The 21,684-nt window shown below is 50.8% G+C and overlaps 1 protein-coding gene across 6 annotated transcripts; it reads left to right on the forward strand.

The window, feature by feature from the left end:
* The first annotated feature begins 560 nt into the window (after positions 1 to 560).
* PTGES (prostaglandin E synthase) lies at positions 561 to 16,278 on the forward strand. 6 transcript variants are annotated; one of them, XM_068914913.1, is made up of 6 exons: positions 7,721 to 7,801; positions 8,920 to 9,028; positions 9,794 to 9,876; positions 12,547 to 12,603; positions 12,734 to 12,852; positions 13,782 to 16,278. In XM_068914913.1, exons 3-6 carry the CDS (start codon positions 9,868 to 9,870, stop codon positions 14,029 to 14,031), a joined length of 435 nt encoding a protein of 144 aa, XP_068771014.1. In that variant the 5' UTR covers positions 7,721 to 7,801; positions 8,920 to 9,028; positions 9,794 to 9,867; the 3' UTR covers positions 14,032 to 16,278. The 6 variants fall into 6 exon arrangements, with proteins under 6 accessions (XP_068771013.1, XP_009688296.1, XP_068771011.1 ...); XM_009690001.2 differs by lacking the exons at positions 8,920 to 9,028; positions 12,547 to 12,603 and adding an exon at positions 4,799 to 7,102 and having other exon boundaries at positions 7,615 to 7,801; XM_068914915.1 differs by lacking the exon at positions 12,547 to 12,603.
* The last annotated feature ends 5,406 nt before the right edge of the window (positions 16,279 to 21,684 follow it).

A 21,684-nucleotide genomic window follows, 5' to 3' on the forward strand; every position in this document is an offset into this window, starting at 1 on the left:
ACTGAATATGAGAGGGTGTTTATTAATAACGTTAGAGCTGCAACCTGGACCACCCTTTTCCTGGCTGTCCAGATGTGTCGTCAGTGTAGACGGTGCTGCTGAAGTTAGCCCGAAAGACACGTTGGGCGTCTCTTAGCAAACGGAAGAAAAAGGGAAAGTTTTCAAATACATCTAGATCATAACCCTGGGCTCACAAGTGACTTCATCCAAACTGTAGAAAACCTCAAACCACTGAGAAGCTCTGACTTCTCTCTGAGTCAAGCCTCATTAGTACGTGGGCCCTGTTTGCTGCTCTTGGTTAAAGGAGCAGCAGGGTCACAGTGAGGATTGAAGGTGGTTGTGAGGGCTCAGGAGTTTGGGGCCTGCTGGTAAAGCTGCTCTTGAACAGAGCCTGGGGAAGTGCTAGACCTTAGTTTAATGGAGGAACAGACCATCCAGCTAAGGTGATACAAAGGCAGCCCATTTATGAAGAATAATCAAACTAGCCTGCTTTCCTCTTTGGCAGGGTAACTGGGCACTTGGATGGGAGGAAAGAAAAGCGGAGGAGGAACAGGTATGATTTTAATTTTGACTTAAGCGTTTCGCGGTGTCTGTCACAACAGTTCTTAGTGAGCAACCTGGGAAAACACTGTAGATGAAAGTCGATGAGCTGGGAGTGCAGGTGTCCTTGAGTGGTTCATGTTAGCTTGCTGTCAAAGGAGGATGGCCCAGCTAGTGTCCCCTGTCTCCTGCTGGTACCCTGCTCTGAGAGTGGAGAGCATTTAGCAGAGATCAGTGTGATAAGAGGTTTAGAAAACATGACCTATGAGGAAGGGTGGGAGGAATTGAGGCTGTTTAGTCTAGGGGTGATTGAGGGGAGATAGAGAGCTCAGGATTTTAAAAATAAGCTCTGTGTTTTGGAAAGCTTTGTAGTGGGTGAAGCTCTAAGGCAGGCCATGAAGGAAGGCTCCCCTTAAAGTTGGTCTGTCCAGGATGGGGTTGCTGCTCTCAGCTGCTCTCAGTGAAGTGCAGTGAAGCACTGGCCTTTCCATTCCCTCTTTTGCTAGGTTTCCGTGATGCTTAAAAATGCCCTTCTATTGAAAAGGGGGTCTTGCAATGATTTTAAATGGGCGAGCTCTGAAGCTTGCTGTTCTTCCTGGACTTCAGGGTAGGGCTAATGGCCCAGGAACTAGGAGGTACCCACCTGCCAAAAAAGTCCCTGTTCTTGAGGTGGGCACCCCTTCCCACTTCTGAGGGCAAGTAGAGACCTGAGGATCAGCATAGCAGCAAATCGCAGTCCTTGGTCAGGGACCAAAGAAGGGAAAGGCTGTCCGGGTTTGTTTTCTCCTTTTCTCTTTGGAGCTGCTAATCTGCTCTTGAATGTCAAGTCTCCGTAAGGCTGAAATCTGGGACCACAGCCGCATTCTCTCCCAGCCCTGTTAGCAAGCCAGTGGTCTTAATACTATAAAATGTTCCCCAATTCCCATTCCTTCATACCACACCATGTGGAGACAGGACCATGCAGCATCCTCTACCTTTGCTCTCCCTCAAGAGCATCCCACCAGGGCATCTGTAATTGCTTTGTAGATTTGCAAATGCTTGGTGAAGTCTAGAGAAGCGTTTCTCAGTTTTGAAATTTTTGGCAGCAGAATTTGTTTCTCTTCCCTCCCAGCCTAGCTGGGAAACTCCCTGTTTTTGGGCAACAGTATAAGTGTTTTTTGCCTGTTGTTTACAGCTGATGGGATCCAGTTCTTAGGAAGAGAAGCATCACGAGTTGCTGCGAAGTGGCTAAATGAGAGAGATGCTGGCTTCCCACACGCCTCAAGCCCTGTCCCCTGTCTCCCTCCTTCATTCTATGGCAGGAGGGGCAGCCATGGCTCTGCCTAAAGCCAGCTTTTAAACCAGCTGGGTTGCTAGAAGAAAGTAGGGAAGAGGAGAAGCAAATTCCCTCTCCCCTTTGGCCCCTCTGCCCCAGCTGGGTTTCATCCCCGAACACACAAGTGCAGCATAGCCAAGAAATTCTTTCCTGTAAGAGAAAGCCCATGGGTGAATCGATGTGAGACTCGGAATAAGAAGAAATAATATTCCTCCCACATGCTCACAGCCTAATGGCCTCTCTTTCAGCAGGTATCTCCTTGCTGGCACACCAAAGAGAGACGTAGTGACTCCCCTGCCAGCTATGTGATTATGGCAATTTGGGGCAGCCCCTAAGCATGGGGAGGTGGGTGGGAGTTGAGTAGTGCATCCTGGCTTGGCTGGAAGCAGGGCAGCAGCCTGGTGGAGGCAGGAGGGACTAGTGGATGGTGCTGGAGGGAGGAGGCAGGAGGACTTGCCACTGCCTCTCGCTTAGCCTGGGCCTGGTCCCTGACCCAGAGCCAGCTGAGGAGTAGCACCTTCCTCTGCTCCTGTTCTGTGCCTTAGACCTGGAGCCTCCGCAGCCCTGCACCTTTCCCAGGCTTCCTCCTGCTCCAGGCACCATGCACCTGGTCTTCCTGGGTGCAAAGGATGAATTGGGAGAGACTAATCATATATTCCTCATTTCTGAGGCCACTCAGATAAATAGCTCCAGCCAGCAGAGCTGCAGGGGAAAATGCTTTAAACCGCAACACAGACAAAATCTGTCTGAGTTTGCAGAGAGGCTGAAGTAGCCTGTCTGTTTCAGGAGATGCTAATGCTGATATTTTCGTTGTTGAGTCACTTTGCAGTCTGTGGCCTCCTCCTGTCCTACATGCTTCAAAGAGCAGCAAAGAGCCCAGGAGTTTGGGGGATGGGGATTTGCTCATGGAGCAATGGGATTTCTCTGTCTCAACAGCAGGGGAGATGGTGCATCATGGGTAGGGTTAAATCCCCATCATGTTGATGTGACCTTCTGTGCAGGCTAAAGAGTACCTAGGTAGAGCACTTCTCTATTAAATAAATAGCTGAATAACTCATGCCTTTACTTGAAAATATAGCTGTGTTTGATGAGCCAGAGCAGTGTTACCTCCCATGGGCCGCCGGGGAGGGCTGGGCACAGCGAAGGGCAAGTGATCACTGGGGCAGGGCATGTCTGCAGGGAGGGAACGAGGACACCAGCCTTCCCAGCAGCATCAGAACAAGCTGGGAATGCACCTAAGCACTGCTTGGAGCTGTGGGCCAAGCTGTGGGCTTGGGGCAGGCAAAATCCCAGCTGTGTTCAGGAAGGGGCTCTGCACCTTCTCCACTAACAAGAAGGAGCACGTTGGAGAAGTGCCACCCGTCTGCCTGTCTTCTCCAGGCTGGAACAGTCCCTTGGGCTCTTTACTCGCCAGGCTGTGAGATGTAATTGCTCATTTGGGAAAACTTGTGTGAATCAGAGCTGCAATTGCCCAAGATATTCACTGCCCTTTGAGATCAGGTTGGAGCCCAGGCCATGCCACTCTGGCAAATACCTCCATGCCCCATTGCCAAGGATTTATTGCCTGACCAGCCCTCTCCTGTAGGTCCTGCTGCCACTAGGACATTTCCCTTGCATAGCAATAGTGAAAAATAATACTGTTCTGGCTGCTATAATACTGTGATATAATTCAGCTGGTTGAACAAAAAACTCCCCATGTGGGAGTGAAGAGTGATTTTTATTCCAGAATCCTTACAAATAATCCATTCAAAGCAGGGTCGTTATTAGGGACTTCTATTTTTAAGTACTTTTCTCAAGCATCTCCCATGAATTTTTCATTCCTTCTGCCTGCGAATGTTCAGTTCCTCCTTCAGCAAAACCCTTCATCTTCTCCCCAGAATTCTTGAGGTCATTCTAACCTGATGTCTAAATCTTCAACCCTTCCAAAGCCTGACTGTGATTCTTATTAGTCGCTTATCCAAAGAATACAGTGTTCTTCATTAGCAGTGTTGGATCTTGGTGGGTCTTGTCCTGGAGGGAGACCTTCTTTGCTAAAGGCTTTAAGGCAGGGCTCATAGTTTAAAGACATACTGCTCTTAGGATCCAGTCTCATTCAAGTAACGGTTCTGTCCTAGCAGGGTATGATCCTTGTTGGAGGATCAATTTGTTTACAGTAACAACCTGCTTCCACCTGAATTGATGGGACGGTTCAACGTGTTCCTGGGAGCCAGCATTACCTTGGGTCAAGGAAGCGAGGAAGGCAAAACTCTGCAGTGGAAATATGTCTGACACCACGTAAGGCTCCTACATTTCAGAAATCAAGAGGGATTTGGGATCCCAGGAGCGTTACATCTGTCTTCAGAGGGCAGCTTCTGCTCCTCGTCCCTATCCACCTAGGTGCCGTGTTGATAGACACCAGCTCTCCCCTGTGGGATTCAGCTCTGCATCACAGTAAAGGGAGCTGAAATATGTGAAGATATAGAAGAAACAACTTCCTTTGCCCACTGCAGATTTTTGTACACCACGGAGCCCAAACAGCACACACAACACACATGTCTGGGTCTGCTCCAGGGGCTTATGCCTAAACGAACTCTGTCTTTTGATCACTCTATTTGATTTAAATTTGTGCCAGCTGCTGGTGCAAATTGGCTAGGGATTCCTGCCAAAACTTGAATAATGCTGAGGAGGACAAAGTCTGTCTGTCTGTTTCCAGCTAGCCGGAGAAGTCCTGGCTTGTCTGCAGGTGGTACCAAGCTTGCACATATTCCTGCTGCTCAGTGAGGTATGCGGGCTGTTTTGGGAGAGGAAGACAACCCAAGAAGGGAGAAAGGACTCTATGGAAGAGCCCCTGGGCTGGATCCTCAGCTGGTAAAAACTGAAGTGGCTTCATGGAGGGCATGATATGTTGGTGAAGGGTCCGACAGCCTGCCCTGGCTCTAGGCTCCCAGGAGAGCCAGGTAAGGGGCTGCCTGAGAAAGTCTCACTTCCTGCCGCAAGGTTGGTCTTGCCCTCACATCACCAAGGCCCTCTCTCCAATGGGATGCTCCCTATAAACCACAGAGAGGGAAATGAAAGGAAAAAGTGTTTGGGATATAGGTTTGCCATGAACTGCTTCTGCTTAGCAATGGCAAAACAAGTGTTTCTAGTACTCCGCTTCGCTCCAGGGAAATGCGAATGGTGCTCAGAGGCAGTCTGGTGGGGACGCAGGGCTGGGGTCCAGGGTTGCCCCGGCCCATACTGCAGTACTTGAGTCCATGTGGCTGTGAAGCTGCTGTGTCTCCTGGTGCCCCCTTCCCACCCCCCAAGGGAGACAGCCCATTGGAGGCATTTGCTGCCTGCTTGCTGAGCACCGCATTGGGCTCTGCTGGGACTTGTTCTGCAGCCTCTCTGACTCCAGGTGACCAGCTGCGAGTATCTCACCCTTGAAATTCAACATTTTGGGTTTTCAAAGGCTCTCTGCACATTTGGGACCTCGTGGAACTGAGCCAGTGTATCACGGTGAGAGGAATAGCATCTTTGGGTGTGCAACATCACCCCATGCGCATGCTGCAGAGCAACAGTGCTGAGGGGAATTCAGAGTCAAACATAAAGAATTTGCAGATCTCTGTACCTGGAGAAAGATTGTGTACTTGAAGAGTCCTTCTGGCTCTGAGCCCTGCCCTGCAGCTCTGACAGCAGCAAAGGGTTGTGGAGACTGGCAAGTTCACATAGCAGGAAGGAAGTCTGGGCTGGACGGTTACAGGAAAAGGTCTCCCCTTGGCTGAGATGGCCAGAGCACGCAGCTCATGTGAGGCTGACCATGGCATGCAATAATAAATGGCAGGAAGAAAACCTCTTTCACAGCACTGATCTCAGGAGAAAAACTGAGAGTGGCGTGAGTCTGTGCTGATGATTTGCTGGAGATGTTAGAAACAGCGTAAACCTCCCTACTCACTGTGTGTCACTGGTTGGGGCTGGCAGGGAAGCGCTGCGCAGATGAAGAAGTGGCTGGTTTCCTTCATTGCCTTGCTTCCCAAGCAGGGGCCGACCTTCCAGATCTGCCCGCGTAACCTGATCTGTGCTCTCAGCAACAGTATTTCGGTGTCACCCTTCCCTTGCAGGCCCAGGGCCATCCAGGGAGCATGAAGCTGCCTCAAATTTGCACCAGCACCCCAAACCAAAAGGCTCCCATGCCTCCCCGGGCAGAGGGACTTCACCAGAGTCCCATTCCTTGAGATAGACCTGTCCTTGTGCGACAGGGTCTGTGGCAATAGGAGCTGAGCCTGGTCCTGGGTTACATGTGATGTTCCCATTGGATTACTATGGCCCCTCTTGGGATGGACTTGATTGATAATTTTTGCCCAATGGGCAGTTAAAAAAACCCTGAAGAACAAAATCAATCCTAGAAGTACCAACGCTTTGATAGGTTGTTTTGCAAAGGACAAGGCATCCTACCCTGTTTGGTTGAGGGATTTTTTGTGGCCTGAAACAGCTTTTTTATTCCAGAGTGCCAGTTAATAAAAAAACTGCTCAAATCCCCGAAATGTTCATTTTCCACTCAACCTCTGACATTTTTCATTTGCCTGAAATAAGTCTCTTTTTTCTGTATAACAGAACCAAAGCCCAAATCCAGCCCTTCAGCATTGATAAACTTAGAGAGCTCCTATCTGCTCCTGCACTGTGGGCTTGCAGGAGGTTTGGTACTGCCAGCACTCAGGCCAGGTCCAGGGAAGGAGTTAAACCTTTGCATTCAAGGAGCAGCCTAGCTGCCCTCCTCTGTGCAGAGACTTAGATCTTGCTGTTTCTTCACAAGGGTTTAATAGCTGGAAGAAACCGGCTCCAAATTCAAATGTCACTTTCTAGACTGAGGATAAAATTGTACTGGACTCCGCTCTTTCTTGGACAAAAGCAGCACAAACTGTATTTGGGGATGGGCAGGTCAGTTTTTATTCCTGCATGTGGGTTTGCAGTTCACTACCTGCCTGGTTTTGCTTCGAGGCAGGTCAGTATGGGGGCTCTCCTTCCACACGGGAGATGCCCAGAGCAGCCTGGCAGAACGTATAGCCCAGGCCCGCGGGCGGCTGGCGTTGGTGGTGCGGAGGACGGCTCTGGCCCCTCTCCCTCGCAGGTGGATGGGGAGGGGAGAGCTGACTGCCTCTGTCAGAGCCATTCAGCTGGCTGCCAGCGCTGGGCGGGACTGGGGAGCGCTGGGAGGGCTGGCACAGAGGGGTGGGCTGCAGGAGCTGGGGACAGGAGGAGCAGAGAAACCCAGGGCTGGATGCAGCTTAGGTAGGTGCCTGCATTCTTCCTAACTCCTCTTTCTTCCAATTGCTGCACCATTAATCAACTCATTACCTGGGGGGCAAGCAGTGCCCGCACTGCTGATGGGGGACTGATGCTCTTTGCAGCTCCGTCCCATTGGGTACAAACAGAAGGGGAGGTGGGGCACGAGGGTATCATGGCGGGGGGTATTTTAGGGAGGGCAGGAGGTTGAGCTGCAGACAGGCTGATGTTTTCTGGGCCCACATGGTCGAGGGGGTTGTGTCCCAGCTTGGGGCACAGATTGCCCCTGCAGTTTGTTGCAGCAGGCAGTGAAAAAACAGCCGCAGTCTGGAGCACGGATCAGTGTGAGCAGGCTGCTTGCGGTTCCTGGATTTGTTTTTTGCTCGCTAGGAGCTCTGCCACATTATCTGCTCCTGTCCGGCCTGGAGGGAAGTATTAGGGCCATGGGCTTTCCAGGAGAAAACAGTCCTAGCTTCTGTTGTGTTTAAATACTGCTGTTCCTTCCCCCTCTCCCGCAGAGCCCTCTTGTAGCTGAAACAAGATCTCCACTGGCTGTAATTGCTGCAGACGACGGAGCGTTTCCCCATCTTCCCAAAAATGATGGAAAACAAAGTGTTTATGTCATTTATGTTCTACAGCACGGTCTTGATTTTAAAAATGTATGTCGTTGCCATCATTACAGGACAAGTAAGACTCAGAAAGAAGGTAAGTTCCAGTTTCCTTTTCCTTCCTCTCCTTTTCTGTCTTTTTCCATGGGTTTTTGTTTGGGTTTTTTTGCAAGCCCTTTCTGAATTTAATCCTGTAAAGGCCAACAAAGTTTTACTGAGGCAATTTGAGTTTTATTCGACTTCAATTGAAAGCAAAACTTGTTTTATAACTGCAGCAGATAAATATCTCGCTTTTCTTTGGCTCTTTTTGTTTGTTTCTGCCATCTGTAGCTTGATGTTTATCGTTTCTGAATCCTAATCTAAATAGCAATTTCAGATCTAAAATGCCATGCAGGTGAGCTGCTTCTGGAAAGAGACTCTGTTTACAGTTAATTTGCTGTATCTGGAAGAAAAGGAGAAAAGTGAAAAAGGTTTAAGAACAAACCGTTGAATTGCGAGAAAGAATTTCTGTAGCGTAGCAGAAAGCTTTTGTGCTTTCAGAGGCTGAATCCCTGCATGAACGCTCCAGGAGAACAGAAAGTTGTGGGAAATAAAAACAATAGCTGGAGGAAATAATTCTTGGACACGGCAGGGAAATGCAGTGAAGGTTGGGAACTCTGGTTGCAGTCAGTGCACTAGATTAATCAGACATTTTATCACCCTCAACCCAAACTGAACTCGTGGCAAAACTCAAATGTCTGCAAAAACTGCTTAAAAGTATTGAGGAGTTTCCAGCTGCATCAATGGAGTGGGAGGGAGATATTTCTGCTTTCAGACATAATACAAAGATGGATACTTTAGCGCTCTAGCATCATCAAAATTGACCGATCTGACTTGATTCTGAATGAGGCTCCAGCTCTGGGACAGTCTGGGCTTGTCACATCATTAAAGAAAGTGCTAGGGTCTTTTCCAGGCTGCAAAGTCAACCTGTTGCGTGTAGCCAGGTCTCTGCGGAACAGCTTCTCAACATAGGTGGGGAGTTCATATAAATCATTTTTATTTTTGAGTTTATTGGTTTTGGATCTGATTCCCCCAGGGCTTGTTTCACTCACTAACTATTGCTGCCAAAAATCCAGCCAGGGAGTTTTCTATCTCAGCTAGGTGAGCTAATCTGTCCCTTCCGATTATCTTTTGGAAGCTTCACTCAGCATCTGCAAGCTCTGTGCTCTGTTCCAGAAGTGATCTCGTGGCAGTTGGCAAAGTCTCCTTTAAGAGGATTGCACAGAGAGAAGTGGACTGGGATCAGGCCTGCAAAGGAACCCCAGGAGCTCCCTTGAAGCCCCTGGTATGGGATCTGCTCTGTGAGCAGAGATGGGTTTTTTAGAAGATAAGGAAAACCCATTGGGACATGCTGGATTTAACCTCCCAGGAACCTGCACTTTGCACCTGACATATTAGCGTAATTGCACTTGTTGTTTGTGAAGGATAGTGAGAAGCAGTAGCTGACATGTCTTCTTAGGCAGGGAGAAATGCCCAATAGTCTCAAAAAACAAAGGCAAAACTTCAGCCCGTAAAGTTCCAGAAAACATTATAAACTATCAGAAGGGAGTAGGATGGATTAGAGTGGAGACTCCCAGCTCTGGCTGCTGTTAGGGCCTCCTACAATAAATATAATGGATGATACTATCCTGCCGTCTCCTTAATGTTCACACAACATACAAATCCCTCGTCAGGTCTGAATGCTGCAGCCAGTGAGGCCTGACCTTACAAACTGTGTGTGTGAACCAGGTGGGAACCAGCATGGATGGTTCTTCCCCCAAGTATGTTGTGGACGGGCCAGCTGGACTGTGCTTCTGGCCTGGGAAGGGATCTGTCCATCTCTTAAGGCACCAAAGCGGTCTGTGATGTGCCATCGGGTGTACTGGAGGAGTTATGCTTGCAAGAGGTGCATTCACTGTGCCCCTCCCATCTGGATTAGTACTTCCCGAATTATTTTTTGACTCTACCATTTTAAAGTTGCATGTAAAAAACACCCAAATCAAGCTCCTGTGCCCCATGTTGGAGATGCATCCCCTCACAGCCCTCTCCTGTGGCGACTCTTGTCTTCCAGGCATTTGCTAACCCAGAGGATGCGCTGCGGAATGGAGGCCTGCAGTACTACCGTGAGGACCCTGACGTGGAGCGATGCCGCAGGTGAGTATTTGGCAGTGCTGGAATTCCTCCTGCGCTGCAATGCAGTCCCTCAGAGCTGCTGGCAAAGAAGCAGTGAGAAGCTAAAAGGCTCATTAGTTAAGTAATTACCTAGATGGGTTGAATGGCTGGAGCTCCAAGGCAGGACCCCATACAATGGGGCAGCTTAATGTTTAATGAGCATGGTGTGTGCTGGAGCAAAGAAACATGGAAGGATCCACGTTTAGGGTCCGATGGCCAGCTCTGACATGGTTCAACTGTTCTTAGATGCTGAGGCTCCTGCAGTCCCCTGGGGGCTTTGTTCCGTTCTCCTTGTGCCCTGCTCTGACAGGATCCTAAATCCCCCCCAACTTCTTGCAAACCTTTGACAGCACAGCTGGGTCATGACTGGGAACTATGCGACTGGTCCCAGTGCTGTTTGGGGACCTGGGAAGAGGCCAGACACAGCGGCAGTAACTTGTGCCTCCCTAATTAGGTGACCGCCTCTCTTCCCCTTCTTGAGTGGGGTTCACAGTTCCTTAGGGTTAAAACCCAGGGTGTTTGAGCCCTGAGCTTGCCTTGCTGCCCCTGTCCCCAGAAGGAGGTGCCCCTGGTATTGGAGTAGGTCGCATGCGTGGGCTGGTTACGTACAGGAAATCAGGCCTGGAACAGTGCACTGTTGTTACCAAGCCCTCAGCTGCCAGCTCCTGCTGTGGGTGGGGGACAACACTGCTCACATCTAGGTGCTTGCAAGAGTTGGTTTAAAAACAGCCAGTACCACGTAATCCTTGGCCTTTTAGAGGGAGAAGGAAAGCAAATGAGCTGTTCTCTTGCTAGGAAAAATAAAATAGTAACGTTATTAATAATAATAACAGTCCTCTTTTCATTAGTCAGAAAAGACAAACTTCCATGCAAATAAATTCTTGGAGCTCCAGCAAAGTCCTGGGGAAGGCTGGAATTTGCCTTGGCCAGTTAAAGTACTCAGGGTGGGTCTTTGCTAACCTGTATGCAGCCCTGGTGAAGACAAACTGAAAGCCAGGTCTTTCTCCCAGACAAAGGTGAAGTAGGGTTTTCCTTTCAGGCATTAACAGGAAGGACGGGGGGCCAAAACGCAGCTGTCGGGAGGTGCTGGGTCTGCGTAGGGTAGGAACGGAGCTGTGGACAGCGAGCAGGCAGCCACGATGTTTCCCCTTCGCCTTTTAAGGAGGCCTCTGGCTGCGTGTCGGCCCTGGAAGGCCAAGCTGCTTTTTCTTTCTTTTCTCCTCCCCCTTTCTTCCATTTCTCCTTCCAGCCCTGTTGAATCTCTGCCATGGCTCAGTCCTTAGGGGCTTGTATTTGGTCAAGGTGGAGTGAGGCAGTAGGGTGGCTGCTAGCTGCCATCTCCCAGTGTAGCTGAAATCAGAAGAAAACCATATTCATGACCCTCATTTTGGCAGAGAAGACTGGGGTGGGGTGGGGGGGTTTTGGCATTACCGCAGGATGCGACGTGTTTCCTCGCCACGGTGCCTTTTGTTGGGGGCAATGGGGATCTGAAAGGCCTTGAGGTAACTGTTCTGGCTACAAACAGCTGTGCGTGTCTCACGCTCCAGCAGAGCCAGGCTGGGAACGGCTAAGGTGAAATATTTACCCGCAGGTGCCCTGGCTCTGCTGACCCAGTGTTTAACCCAGGCTCTGGCGTGGGAAGGGAGGCAGCGAAGCCTCTGCACAGGGGTAACTGGAGCTCAGCGCACAGTTTGTTTTGTTCAAACGCAGTTTGTGATGGGAACCAGCTGCTGGGCCCGGAGCCTCCGCTCACGTCCTTAGCGTTGCCGCGAGCAGGAGGAGGCTGGGGCCAGCTGGGTGATCTGGGCGTGCTGGGAGAGCCCTTCCCCGTGGCTCCCAGCACTGCTGTCACCCTGGCCAGAGGCCGCTCCTGCTTGGGGAAAGAACTGGAGTGATGGGGACAGAGTCACCCAGAGCCCTCCAAAAACCTGGGCACTTGCTGTGGAAAGTTTCTGACTGAGCCACCTTTGGCAAACCTTGGCCTGATGAAATTGGTGTGTTCTGGCTGGTCTGTTGCCAGGGCAGATGCCTGGGCATCTCCTCCACGACAAAGTAAATTCCAGGGGCAGGAGGCGAGCTTAGAATATAACCCCCTCCCCTTTTTTAAAGTCAGTTTCCAGCTAGCTCTGTTCCAGCCTGTATCTACGCTAGTGAGCTGTGACTGAGCATCATAAAACTTCACAGCCACTTCTCTTAGCTTGCCCAGAAGAATAGCGAAGGCATCTTGGCCTGTGAGCAGTAAGAAGTATCTTTTCTTCGGGGAAGAAATTGCTTAAAATTTTCCCTGGGCTTTGTGAATGTTCAAACATCCTATGGCACAAGAGTCAGAAAGCAAAGGTGATTCTGATCAGGGCTTCATCTGCACCTCACAAACCTTCAGAGATAGCAAGAGAAAGATACAAAGCAAATCCTCATAAGCGGATGCCAGGGGCAGGTCTGTGCGGAGCAGTGCAGTGCCAGCTTCCCTGCCACACGAGGGGACACAGCTCAGAGCTGGCAGCAGCCAGGCAGGTTAGCTCAGACCTTTCCAGGTGTGTCAGGGCAGCTGTGAGCTGTGAAGGGGCTCTGAGAAGGCCATAGCAAATTGACTTTGCTTCTGCTGCATGAGGTGATTTCCTGCAGAAGTCAACTCAAGCTGCTCCTTCTGTTCAGCTCCTGCTGGGCAGTGGTTTGGGACTGGAGATGGTCTCTGCTGCGACTTGGAAGACGGTGAGTGACGGGGGTGACAAGAGGCTGTTGGGATGCTCCTAGGGCATGCAGCAATGACCACATCAAATAGCGAGGGGCTTTGGATGCCTGCACTGAAGCAACGAAGCCTTGTGCCTGTGTCGCTCTCCAGGTTGGCCCTGTTTGTGCTGCCGGATCCATCCCCAGCAGCTATGGCACGACATTAGAGTCCTTCAGTCAAGCCAAGGGGACAGGACTCTTTTCTGCAGGCTGGAAAGAACCTCCTGCATTGTAAGGAAACAAGGAAAGACAAAGACACTGGGAGCATGAGGAAAGCCATGTTGCTTTGGGGACTGGTTTTCACTGGGAGGAAGTGGGTGGTGGGTCCCCAGAGTCTCCTACCTCCCCTTCCACACACCCGACAAGCTGGGAACTGCTGTTATAAAGAGGCCCTTTAAAGATTGATTTTACCTTGTGAGATGAGGGGACCTAGGCAAACATCGTGATCTACTCTTATTTTGGTAGCAGTGGATGTGTACGTGTACACACTGCCAGGCAGTACCATCACTCTCAAAGAGGCAGGTATTGAAGCAGAGCGCTCAGAGCGCTGGGTTTGGCCCTATGTGTGTAAGCAGGTCATTGCACAATCCGTTTCACAGCTTTCACTCTCGTGTCACTATGGTGCAATTCAGCAAGTGATGCTAGTGCAGTGCAGTGGCAGAGAGGGGCCTTTGGGCCACCTCTTACAAGTCACCTTTGGATATACCTGCAAAGAAGGGCAAAGCTCCTATCCTAGGAGTTTCTCCTTTGGAGAAACTGCATTTGGAGGCTGCCTTATTGTGAAACACGTACACATCTGGGGCCGTGTCACGCTGGCAGCTCGCCAGCCTTGAGCTTTTCACAGCTTTGCAGGGTCTTTGTTTTGCTTTGTTTATTTAAAAACTCTAACCCTTGAGCTGTCATCCATTATGGCAAAGGTGCCTCAGCTTACCACAAGCTTTATGAGCACAGCATCCTCTCAAAAAAGACACTGGGTGCAAAATCTCACTGCTTGTGTGTGGGGGGGGAATCTAACTCCTTTGGGGACTGCTTCTATCCCATCCAGTAGAGGGGGGGGGCTACCCCTCCTCTGTGCTCCTAGGGCTGAGCATTTTGGCTAGGAAGGATGGGATACAGCAGGGAGGCCTGGTGGGAAAGAGCAAGCATGTCTCTCTTTTCAGGGCCCATCGCAATGACATGGAGAACATCTTTCCCTTCCTCTTCCTCGGAGCTGTCTACTCCTTGCTGGACCCCAGTCCCACAGTGGCCAGGATCCACTTCTTCATCTTCTGCCTGGGACGCATTGTCCATACCGTGGCCTACCTCCTGCGGCTGAAAGCACCTACCCGCTCCGTGGCCTACAGCGTAGCCCAGCTGCCCTGCTTTTCCATGGCTCTGCAGATCCTCATTGCAGCCATCCCATATTGGTAGCACTGAACAAAATGAGATGCCCAAACCTGACCTGATGCTGCTTCAGCACAAAGATTTCCCCACCTGGACCAGATGCTCTGTGTGCGTGTGTGTGTGTGTGTGTGTCTGCGTGCACGTGGCAGGCTGCCAGCCTGCATTACAGAGATACACCACGCAGTTTTTGATAAAACCACGATGCCTGTGTACTGCAACTAGGCAGGGAAAAGTACAGAGAGAAGGGGAAACTCTTCCTTTGGAGCAGGAAGGGGGTGCTGGGGGAAGTTTCTCTTGGTCTTGCTAGGGATGGGAGGGGTGAAAGCGCATATGCAGATCCCCAGAGAAAGAGGTTTCATTGAAAGAAAGAAGGCTCGCTGGGTAATTGGCCCAGCCTCATTTGGTGACTGGGAAGGGGAAGATGTGCCCTCTCCCCTTGGTCAGCAGTACCCCATGAATCAGGATGGAAAAGTCACAATGGTCCCACTGCTCTGCAAAAGCCTTGTTGCAGGGGAGAGTCAACAAACGTGATGGTAACAGAGGGAGGGTTATAAAACAAAACTCCCTCCTCGTGCCTGGCTTTGGGGTCCTGGTTGACCTGTCTGGCAGTTTGCTTTCTAGGACGGTTTTGGTTTGCAGGGAAGAGGGGTTTTTTGTTAGTTTCCTATCCTCGTGAGAAGGCAAAAAGAGTCAGGGCAGGTGTCTACCAGGAAGCATAACATAGAAGTTTAAATCTCAGCAGTAGTGCAAAGCCATAGAAGCATTCGTTGCTTCCGGTTCCTCTTTTTGTCTCATGCCAAGAAATGCAGCTTTGTCCCAGGAGGAGCCGGGGGAGTCTCACTGGAGACAGGAGCCTGCCTGTTAACAGTGAAGCTGCCCAGAGGACGTGGCAGGGTTTCGGCGGGTCTCAGGAAGCAGCAGACGTTCTGTTTGCTGTGGCCTGAGCTGTGATCGTCAGTGGTCTGCAAATGAACTGCGCAGGTGGATTTGTGAGTGCAGCCCCACTCACAAGCTGCCAACAAGGAGAAGAGGCTGCTCTGACCTTTTGATCTCGACGTGACAGGATACACCGTGCGATTTGCCTGAAGTAGCCAGCAAAAACTGCTTACCCTGTAGAGAGCTGTATCCACATACAAAGCTCAAGGGACTCCTCCTGGAAAGACTGAGATGCTCACACAAAACAGGGGTTTTGCAGTGTGCACACAAAGCTTACTCCCAAGAGTAATATGTGCATCCACATGCCTTTCATGCTTGGAAATGCTTCTGGGCAGGAGAGAGATGTTTTCCTCTTCTGTTTGCAGCGTTTCTCTGGCCGCAGAATGGCCTGTTGCTATTCAGGGAATGTGCCGTGACTGCTTTGGGGGTGTTTTCTTTCAGCTGTTTCCTGCTGTCCACTGCTGCCGAGCCGTGCACAGCATGGATTAGTGAGTGTTTGCAGAAAGGTCTGGAAATGAACAGAGTGGCTTTGAATATTCTCCCAAAGCTATACCCCTGCAGGAGGAGGATACCACTGTTCTGCAGTGTTGCGTGAAAGCAGCTGTGTTGGATACAAGAGGTTGGGACCAGAATATTGCAGGATGACAAACCCTCATAAGCTCTTCTGCTGTGCAGCTGTCCTGAAGTGCTAAGAGCTGGTCCAACAAACAGCAGCACGCAATGGAGCACCCCTTTGAAGGACAGGGCAGTAGGAAGCCTCTGTTGTTCAATGCCTCCTCCCTCCACTGAGGGCAAATCAGAGGGTTTTACTAAGTTCACAGAGGAAAACCAGAACAAGCAGGAAATAGATTCCCCTTCCACCTGTCCTAAGCACTAAAGCTCTTCCCTTAAGCCAGGTCTCTTCTGAGATGCTTTCATCGAGATCTCACTGAGCACCCGTATGCACAAACCAACGACAGGATGAAACAACAGCTCACACTGAACACTTGCCCAGCTTGGGTAGCAGCTTCTGTGCAATAGCTCTTGATCACAGTGTAGATGTGGCCTCAGACTAAACTCTTGGGTCAGGTTTGGAGCTGAGTGTTCTGCTGGCCTCCAGGGGAAGTAGGGTCCACCTTACATCGAAGGTAAGGAGTACTGCAGGCTCAGCAGTTGGCTTTGGCCACTTCTCATTTACACTGTCTCAACGCAACAGATGTCTGGATAATACCCTTTTTTAACAAGCCTTTTGTGCCTCACATGGTGAACAAGGTCTTGAACCCCTGTATATCTCTCTGCTGCTGCAAGTGCATCCTGGTGGCAGGAAGCAAATATTCTCAATAAAAACAAATTATTGTACTCTGATATATCCTTCCTTTGGGAGCAGCCGATACAGCTGGGCAGCAGCTGGGGCCAGCCCCAGCCTCAGTGGGATGGCTCACCAGCTGCAGAATGCTTAGCTGAAACCCGCTGCAGAGCCTGGAGTGCCCAAGGACTCCCTAAAGAGTTAGCACTTTCCTCTGGGCCCATCTGCCCTTCGAGGGAGCTCTTTTCCAAGTGTGCATGGCCTTCCAGGTGTGCTGATCCTTTAAATTTAGCAGAGCTGGGAAATGAGACTTGCAAAGCAGCTGTGCTCAAGCTTTGCTTTCCAGAGTAGCAGGTTGTCACAAAGTTTGGAGTTCACCTGATTCTCTCCTGTCTCAGTTCCCTAAAAGCAGGCTGTCAGCATTGGATGTTTTTCTCTGAGGAGGTGTTCTTCACACCTTGTCCATGCTCAGCCAGGTGTTTCTTCCCTGCAGAGCCGAGATGGTGCTTAAATCCTGGAGGGCTGGAGAGGTTCAGGTAAGATGTGGTTGTTCTCGTTCCTGCACTTGCAACTTGCAAAGCAGCCTCTCATATTCTTGAGGTCAGCAGCCCCCTCCTTTTCCTTGTAGCTCATTGGGAAGCAGAAACCTCATTTCCCTATTTTTCCCCAATTTTCTTAAACCATTTGTGTTTGGGAGGTGTTGACCCCTCACTGTATGCATTAGCTGATTGAGATGGACAAATGGCTCCACTTGGCAGATTTCTCTTTCCCTCGATACTTTTTGCTTTCAAATAAGATAGGAGGTGGCTTTATAAAATGGACTCTCTCTGGTACGTTTTACTGTGTTTAGAGGTGAAGCTGGGATTGAGACTTTGGGATGGAAAGGAAGAAGCTGGGCTACAGAAAACTCCAGCCCACAAAGGTGCCAGTTCTTCTGGCCTCCTCTAAACACCCTGTTCAGTGCCTGGGGCTGAAGCTCTGCTCAGGGAAACTGAGATTACATGCAAAGCTTGGCTTTCTTCTTTTTTATTAAAAAAATAAACCCTGCTGTAATGGCTGCAGGGAAAAGCTTGGGAATGTGAACTCTCCCAGCTCCAAAAAAACAAACAGAAAAAGCCCACAAGGCAAACTTCAGAGAGGCCCAACCGTTGTGCTTATTTTGAAATGCTGTGGAGATTTGTGGGAGGCAGGACAGAGCCCGACCCTTAAGTAGGCTGCCTCATCTGCCCCAAGTGTTATCAGGAGCTCTCTCACAACAGAATTGGTTGGAGTCAGCCGGCTTTTCCTGTGCTGGCGGTGGTGGTTGTATTGTGGGTGGGTGGAAGTGATGAGCTAAAAGCATCCCCTGGAAATCCAGGGTTGGCTTGGCAGGGGCAGCCAGAAGACCTGATATCTAGGACTCGGTGGGAAGTTAGGGTTGGAAGCTAGGAGGCGATGGGTGACGGAGCTGGATGTCTTTCTTCCTCCCCCAAGGAGATTGGATTTATTCACAAGCACATGACAAGCTCGGCTACCCTGCAAGGAGCAGAACTCGGAGCAACGAAGCCTTCCCAGCTTGCATCCCAAATTTCTTCCAGAGGGTATCTTGACCCAGCAGTGTTTCCGTGTGCTGTGCGCAAGGCAAGCTCTTATTAGCCTTCCTTGTCCATCTGTTTTTTTGCATCTGCATCTCAGTACATTGTATTTCCCAAATAATACACAGCCTGGCAGAGCACCCAAATTCCTACTCCAGCCTTTGTGCAGAAGAGGATGTGCCTGGTGCCTCTCACAGCTCTCTGAGAGGTGGTTGGGTCTGCCAGTCTGTATGAGTGCTGGTCTGTGTGTTGCATGTCCCAGCAGTTTGGTTTTTCAAACTGAAATGGTAATACTGCAAAACCCCCTGGAGACCACAGAACGGCAAAGTTTGGTGTTTGCAAGTTTGAGCATGACTGGCACTGCCTATATATGTCTTCCCTTCCACGCTCCTGAGCTGGAGGTCTCTGCAGTTGCTGTCTCCCCACTGGCTTTTCCCCCTCAGAAACCCTCTTCCCCTCCCACACACAAACTTCCAACCAGTTCAGCACCAGGATTCCTCCTACACTTCTGTTGTGGGCTTACCCCACCCGTATGGCATACGGGGCTCCCTAGATCTATCCTGTTCATCCAGGCCTTTTCCCTCGTAGCATTTGGGACCAAGATCCCCTCTCGGGCATTTCCCCACGACACATACCACCCAGCCTTCTCTGCTCTCCAGGAATCTCTTATTTCCTCTAGCAAATATGAAGCTTTTCCATCTTGTACTGCAGGGTTTTGCCATGCAAATCCATTTATTCCTCTTCAGGAATCAGTGTTCCTGTGAAATGTAGGTAGGGCGAGAAGCAGCAGCTCTTTGAGTACGGACATCCCAGGGGTTAGTCCCCTTGACAAAACAAGTGTTTCCCTGCTTATCTCCAGCCTTTACAAGGGTGAAGTAGGCATGTAGAAAACTTTATCTGCTGGGCTTCTCCCTACTTGGCTCCGGAGCTGGACTGAGATCTGCCTTATTTGCAACGTGTCCCTCTGCCTGCTGGTGACGGAGGTGGCCTGGGGGTGAAGCACCGTCAGTAGCTCCTCCCCACGGCTGCAGGCTTGCTCGTGGGCTGAAATGGGGGATGTGTGCTGCTGTCCGTGTGTGCTCTCACGTCCTGCAGGCGCTCGGGTCAGTGCCAACCCCAGGCCGGCAGCGCCAGCCCGTGTCCAAGCATGCAGCAGGGGTTTTCCTGGGGAAGGGAGGAGCCGGATGGCGGCTCCCTGGCTCCTTGGGACAGATGTGGAGCAGGATGACATGATTGCCTATGCACGCTGGTCCTGGGGGTCTCCAGACATGTGTGGCTGGTGGGATCAGGCCTGAGGAGGGAGCTGGGGGGATCTCCCAAGCTTTGCTACTTGGAAAAGGCGAATGAGGGAAGGTTGGGATTTGTTGTTGCTGGGGTTTTTTCTGCCCCCCCCCCCCCCTGCTGCTAGCTGCACCTCTCCCCCTCCTTGGGAGGAAAAGCAGGTAAAACAGTGTCTGGGCTCTGCACCCCTCAAGTACCCAGCGATGCCCACATCTCCATGCCCTCTCCATGAGGGCCACGAGTTGAAGGGATCCCAGCACCTCAAGTCTGCAGGAGACCCTGCGGACTTCCTGCTCCTGTACATGATGTTGCAGCACCCTCGTGTGGCAGCGGGCCTGGCCAGGATGGCCAACTGCATGGGGAGACTGGGCAACCAGAACCACCCTCTTCCACGGTGCCAAAGCGTCCTTCCCCCATGATGACCCCGTCACACCTGCATGACATCAGCCCGTGGGTTCAGGAGGGTTTGGGGCAGAAAGGTAGATGCCAGGGTCTGATTCCTTGGGGAGCAGGCTGAGGAAGAGGCACAGGGTGCTCCTCTTTGCCTCTGCTCCCAGCAGCCTCCGAGAAGCAGACGGATGCAATGCTATCCCTTATTTCTGGCTATGCTGCGCATCTCCATGCAGTAATTCCTGCTTGGCTTTTAACACCCACTACAAAGTGAATCTTGCCTCCTCCCTCCTTCCCAAACTATCACAGAGCACTATACAGCCAGCGATAGCTACTATCGAGCTACTTCTTGTTGACCTCTCTTCTGACAGGTTGCTTCCTTTTGGTGTTTGAAGCGGCAATGAGTGAAATATTAATTGCAGGTTGGAGATGCTCATTACAATGTGTAGAGCTCAGGGTGACCGTCACATCCCCCAGGACAGGAGGGGCCCAGCTGCCAGCAGACAACATGCTCCTGTCATATGTGCGTCTGTTTCTGTAGCATCTAAAAGTAGATAGTGCCAGCAGGATTCGGAGGGTCCAGGGGCCTTCGCCTTGCCACCAGAGGGAGAAGGATTCAGCACAACAGTAGCGGGAAGGGACAATGCTTTAACCGCTAGATGTCTGTATAATTCATTCTGGAGGGGAAAAACCGGGCTGGCATCCTTGCAGTTCCCTGCTAGCTGGAAAATGTGAGCTCTGTTTTGTCTCGCTGCCGTGGCAGCCAATGTTGATGACAATACAAAATTGTTTTCGTTTAAAATATTGCAGGGGCAAGTTTCAGCTTTTCATCAGTCAAAAAGCCACGTGCAGATATCAGGCTGTGGGGTCAGAAACAAAGAAAGGGGGTGCCGAAAGTCCTTCCATCAGCTGAAATTTGCTGTTTGGGAGTCAGCTGGCTGAAAAGCAAATGTTGCAAGGAAGGAAACACAATTTGCAAACAATGTTCTTGCTACCCTCCCCCCCAACCCTAGCCAGAGCTATGGTGTGTGGTTGGAGACCAGCTCTCCTGCAGAAAGTTTGTGGTCAGTTCTGGTGGTGGATGAGTCCATGACAGACCACTTCACAGGAGGAGAAAATCCCCTTGTGCTGGAAAACTAGAGGAAGTAGCACAGTGCCTTTGAGCTCTTCCTTTGCAGCCTCCTCGCTGCAAATCCCTCCCCTGTGGAGTGCAGAGCCTCTTAGGTGAACTGCAGCTTGCTGCGCCTCTGTGTCTTCTGGTTTGTGGAGCGCTTAGTAGTCTATCGAGTCCTGGGAGCCTGCAGCCCATGGGCTGAAACCTACTGATCTAGCTGGAGCTGAAGTTGAAGCTTGGACAGTTCAGGCAGGAAATAAAGGACATATTTCCAGCAGTTCACAGTAATGAGTCATTGGAGCAATCTGCCCTGCGATCTGCAAACTCTTCAGTTCTAAGGGACTTTTAACTTGGGGCTGGATGTTCTCCAGAGAGATGCTCTGCATTGGCCACATGCTGAGGACGTGAGGCTGCTGCTTGGGTGACATCTTTTGCCCGGGGTTAGGCAAGAGGCTGGGCAAATGACCATAATGATCTTTATTCATTTACTAAATGAGTAAATAAGTGGTTACAAAGCATGAGCAACAAAAAGCAGTTGGCGACTGTTAAGCTGCTAGCCTATGGGGAGCGTGGATCATGGAGCAGTCCAGGATGGCTTTGGGGACTGCACCTTCCCTTCTGCACCCCGAGTTTCTGGTCCTGCTTTCACTTTGCAGAATGCTGGTCTGTGATGGGGACTCGCGGGTGACTATCAAAGACAGCAGCAGAAATGGGGCAGTAACAGGAGGCTTGGTGACTGCAAAGAGTCAGGAGCTGCTGAGAGGGAAGCAGCAGCAGCAGGGTTTTCCTTCTCACCTAGGAGACCAGGTCGGTAAAGCACGTGTTAGGTACCCTCAGCCCCACGTCATTACTCCAGGCGCTGTCCCGACATCTTTCTTCCCTTTGGTCTTGGAGTTGCCCACTGCCCACCTGGCACTGGAAGGCCACAATGAGCTTTGCAGCTGCAGTGTGGAGATTCGTGTGTCACTGTAAGGGTCCTTCCTCACCTCTGCAGTCCCACAGGGTCCACATGCCATGAGGGCCATGAGCAAGCGGAGATACAGAGGCTGCTGCTGGGAGGCATCGGACCCCGTGAGCTCTCCAGGAGCAGAGCTCTTCTG

The sequence above is a fragment of the Struthio camelus genome, chromosome 20 (assembly GCF_040807025.1).
Source record: "Struthio camelus isolate bStrCam1 chromosome 20, bStrCam1.hap1, whole genome shotgun sequence".
Classification (NCBI taxonomy): Eukaryota; Metazoa; Chordata; class Aves; order Struthioniformes; family Struthionidae; genus Struthio; species Struthio camelus.

Coding starts and splice junctions, on each gene's coding strand:
- PTGES (XM_068914912.1), top strand. CDS start 7,694: ATGATGGAAAACAAAGTGTTTATGTCATTTATGTTCTACAGCACGGTC. Junction 7,802..9,793: donor AAGTAAGACTCAGAAAGAAG/GTAAGTTCCAGT, acceptor CTTGTCTTCCAG/GCATTTGCTAACCCAGAGGA. Junction 9,877..13,781: donor GACGTGGAGCGATGCCGCAG/GTGAGTATTTGG, acceptor CTCTCTTTTCAG/GGCCCATCGCAATGACATGG.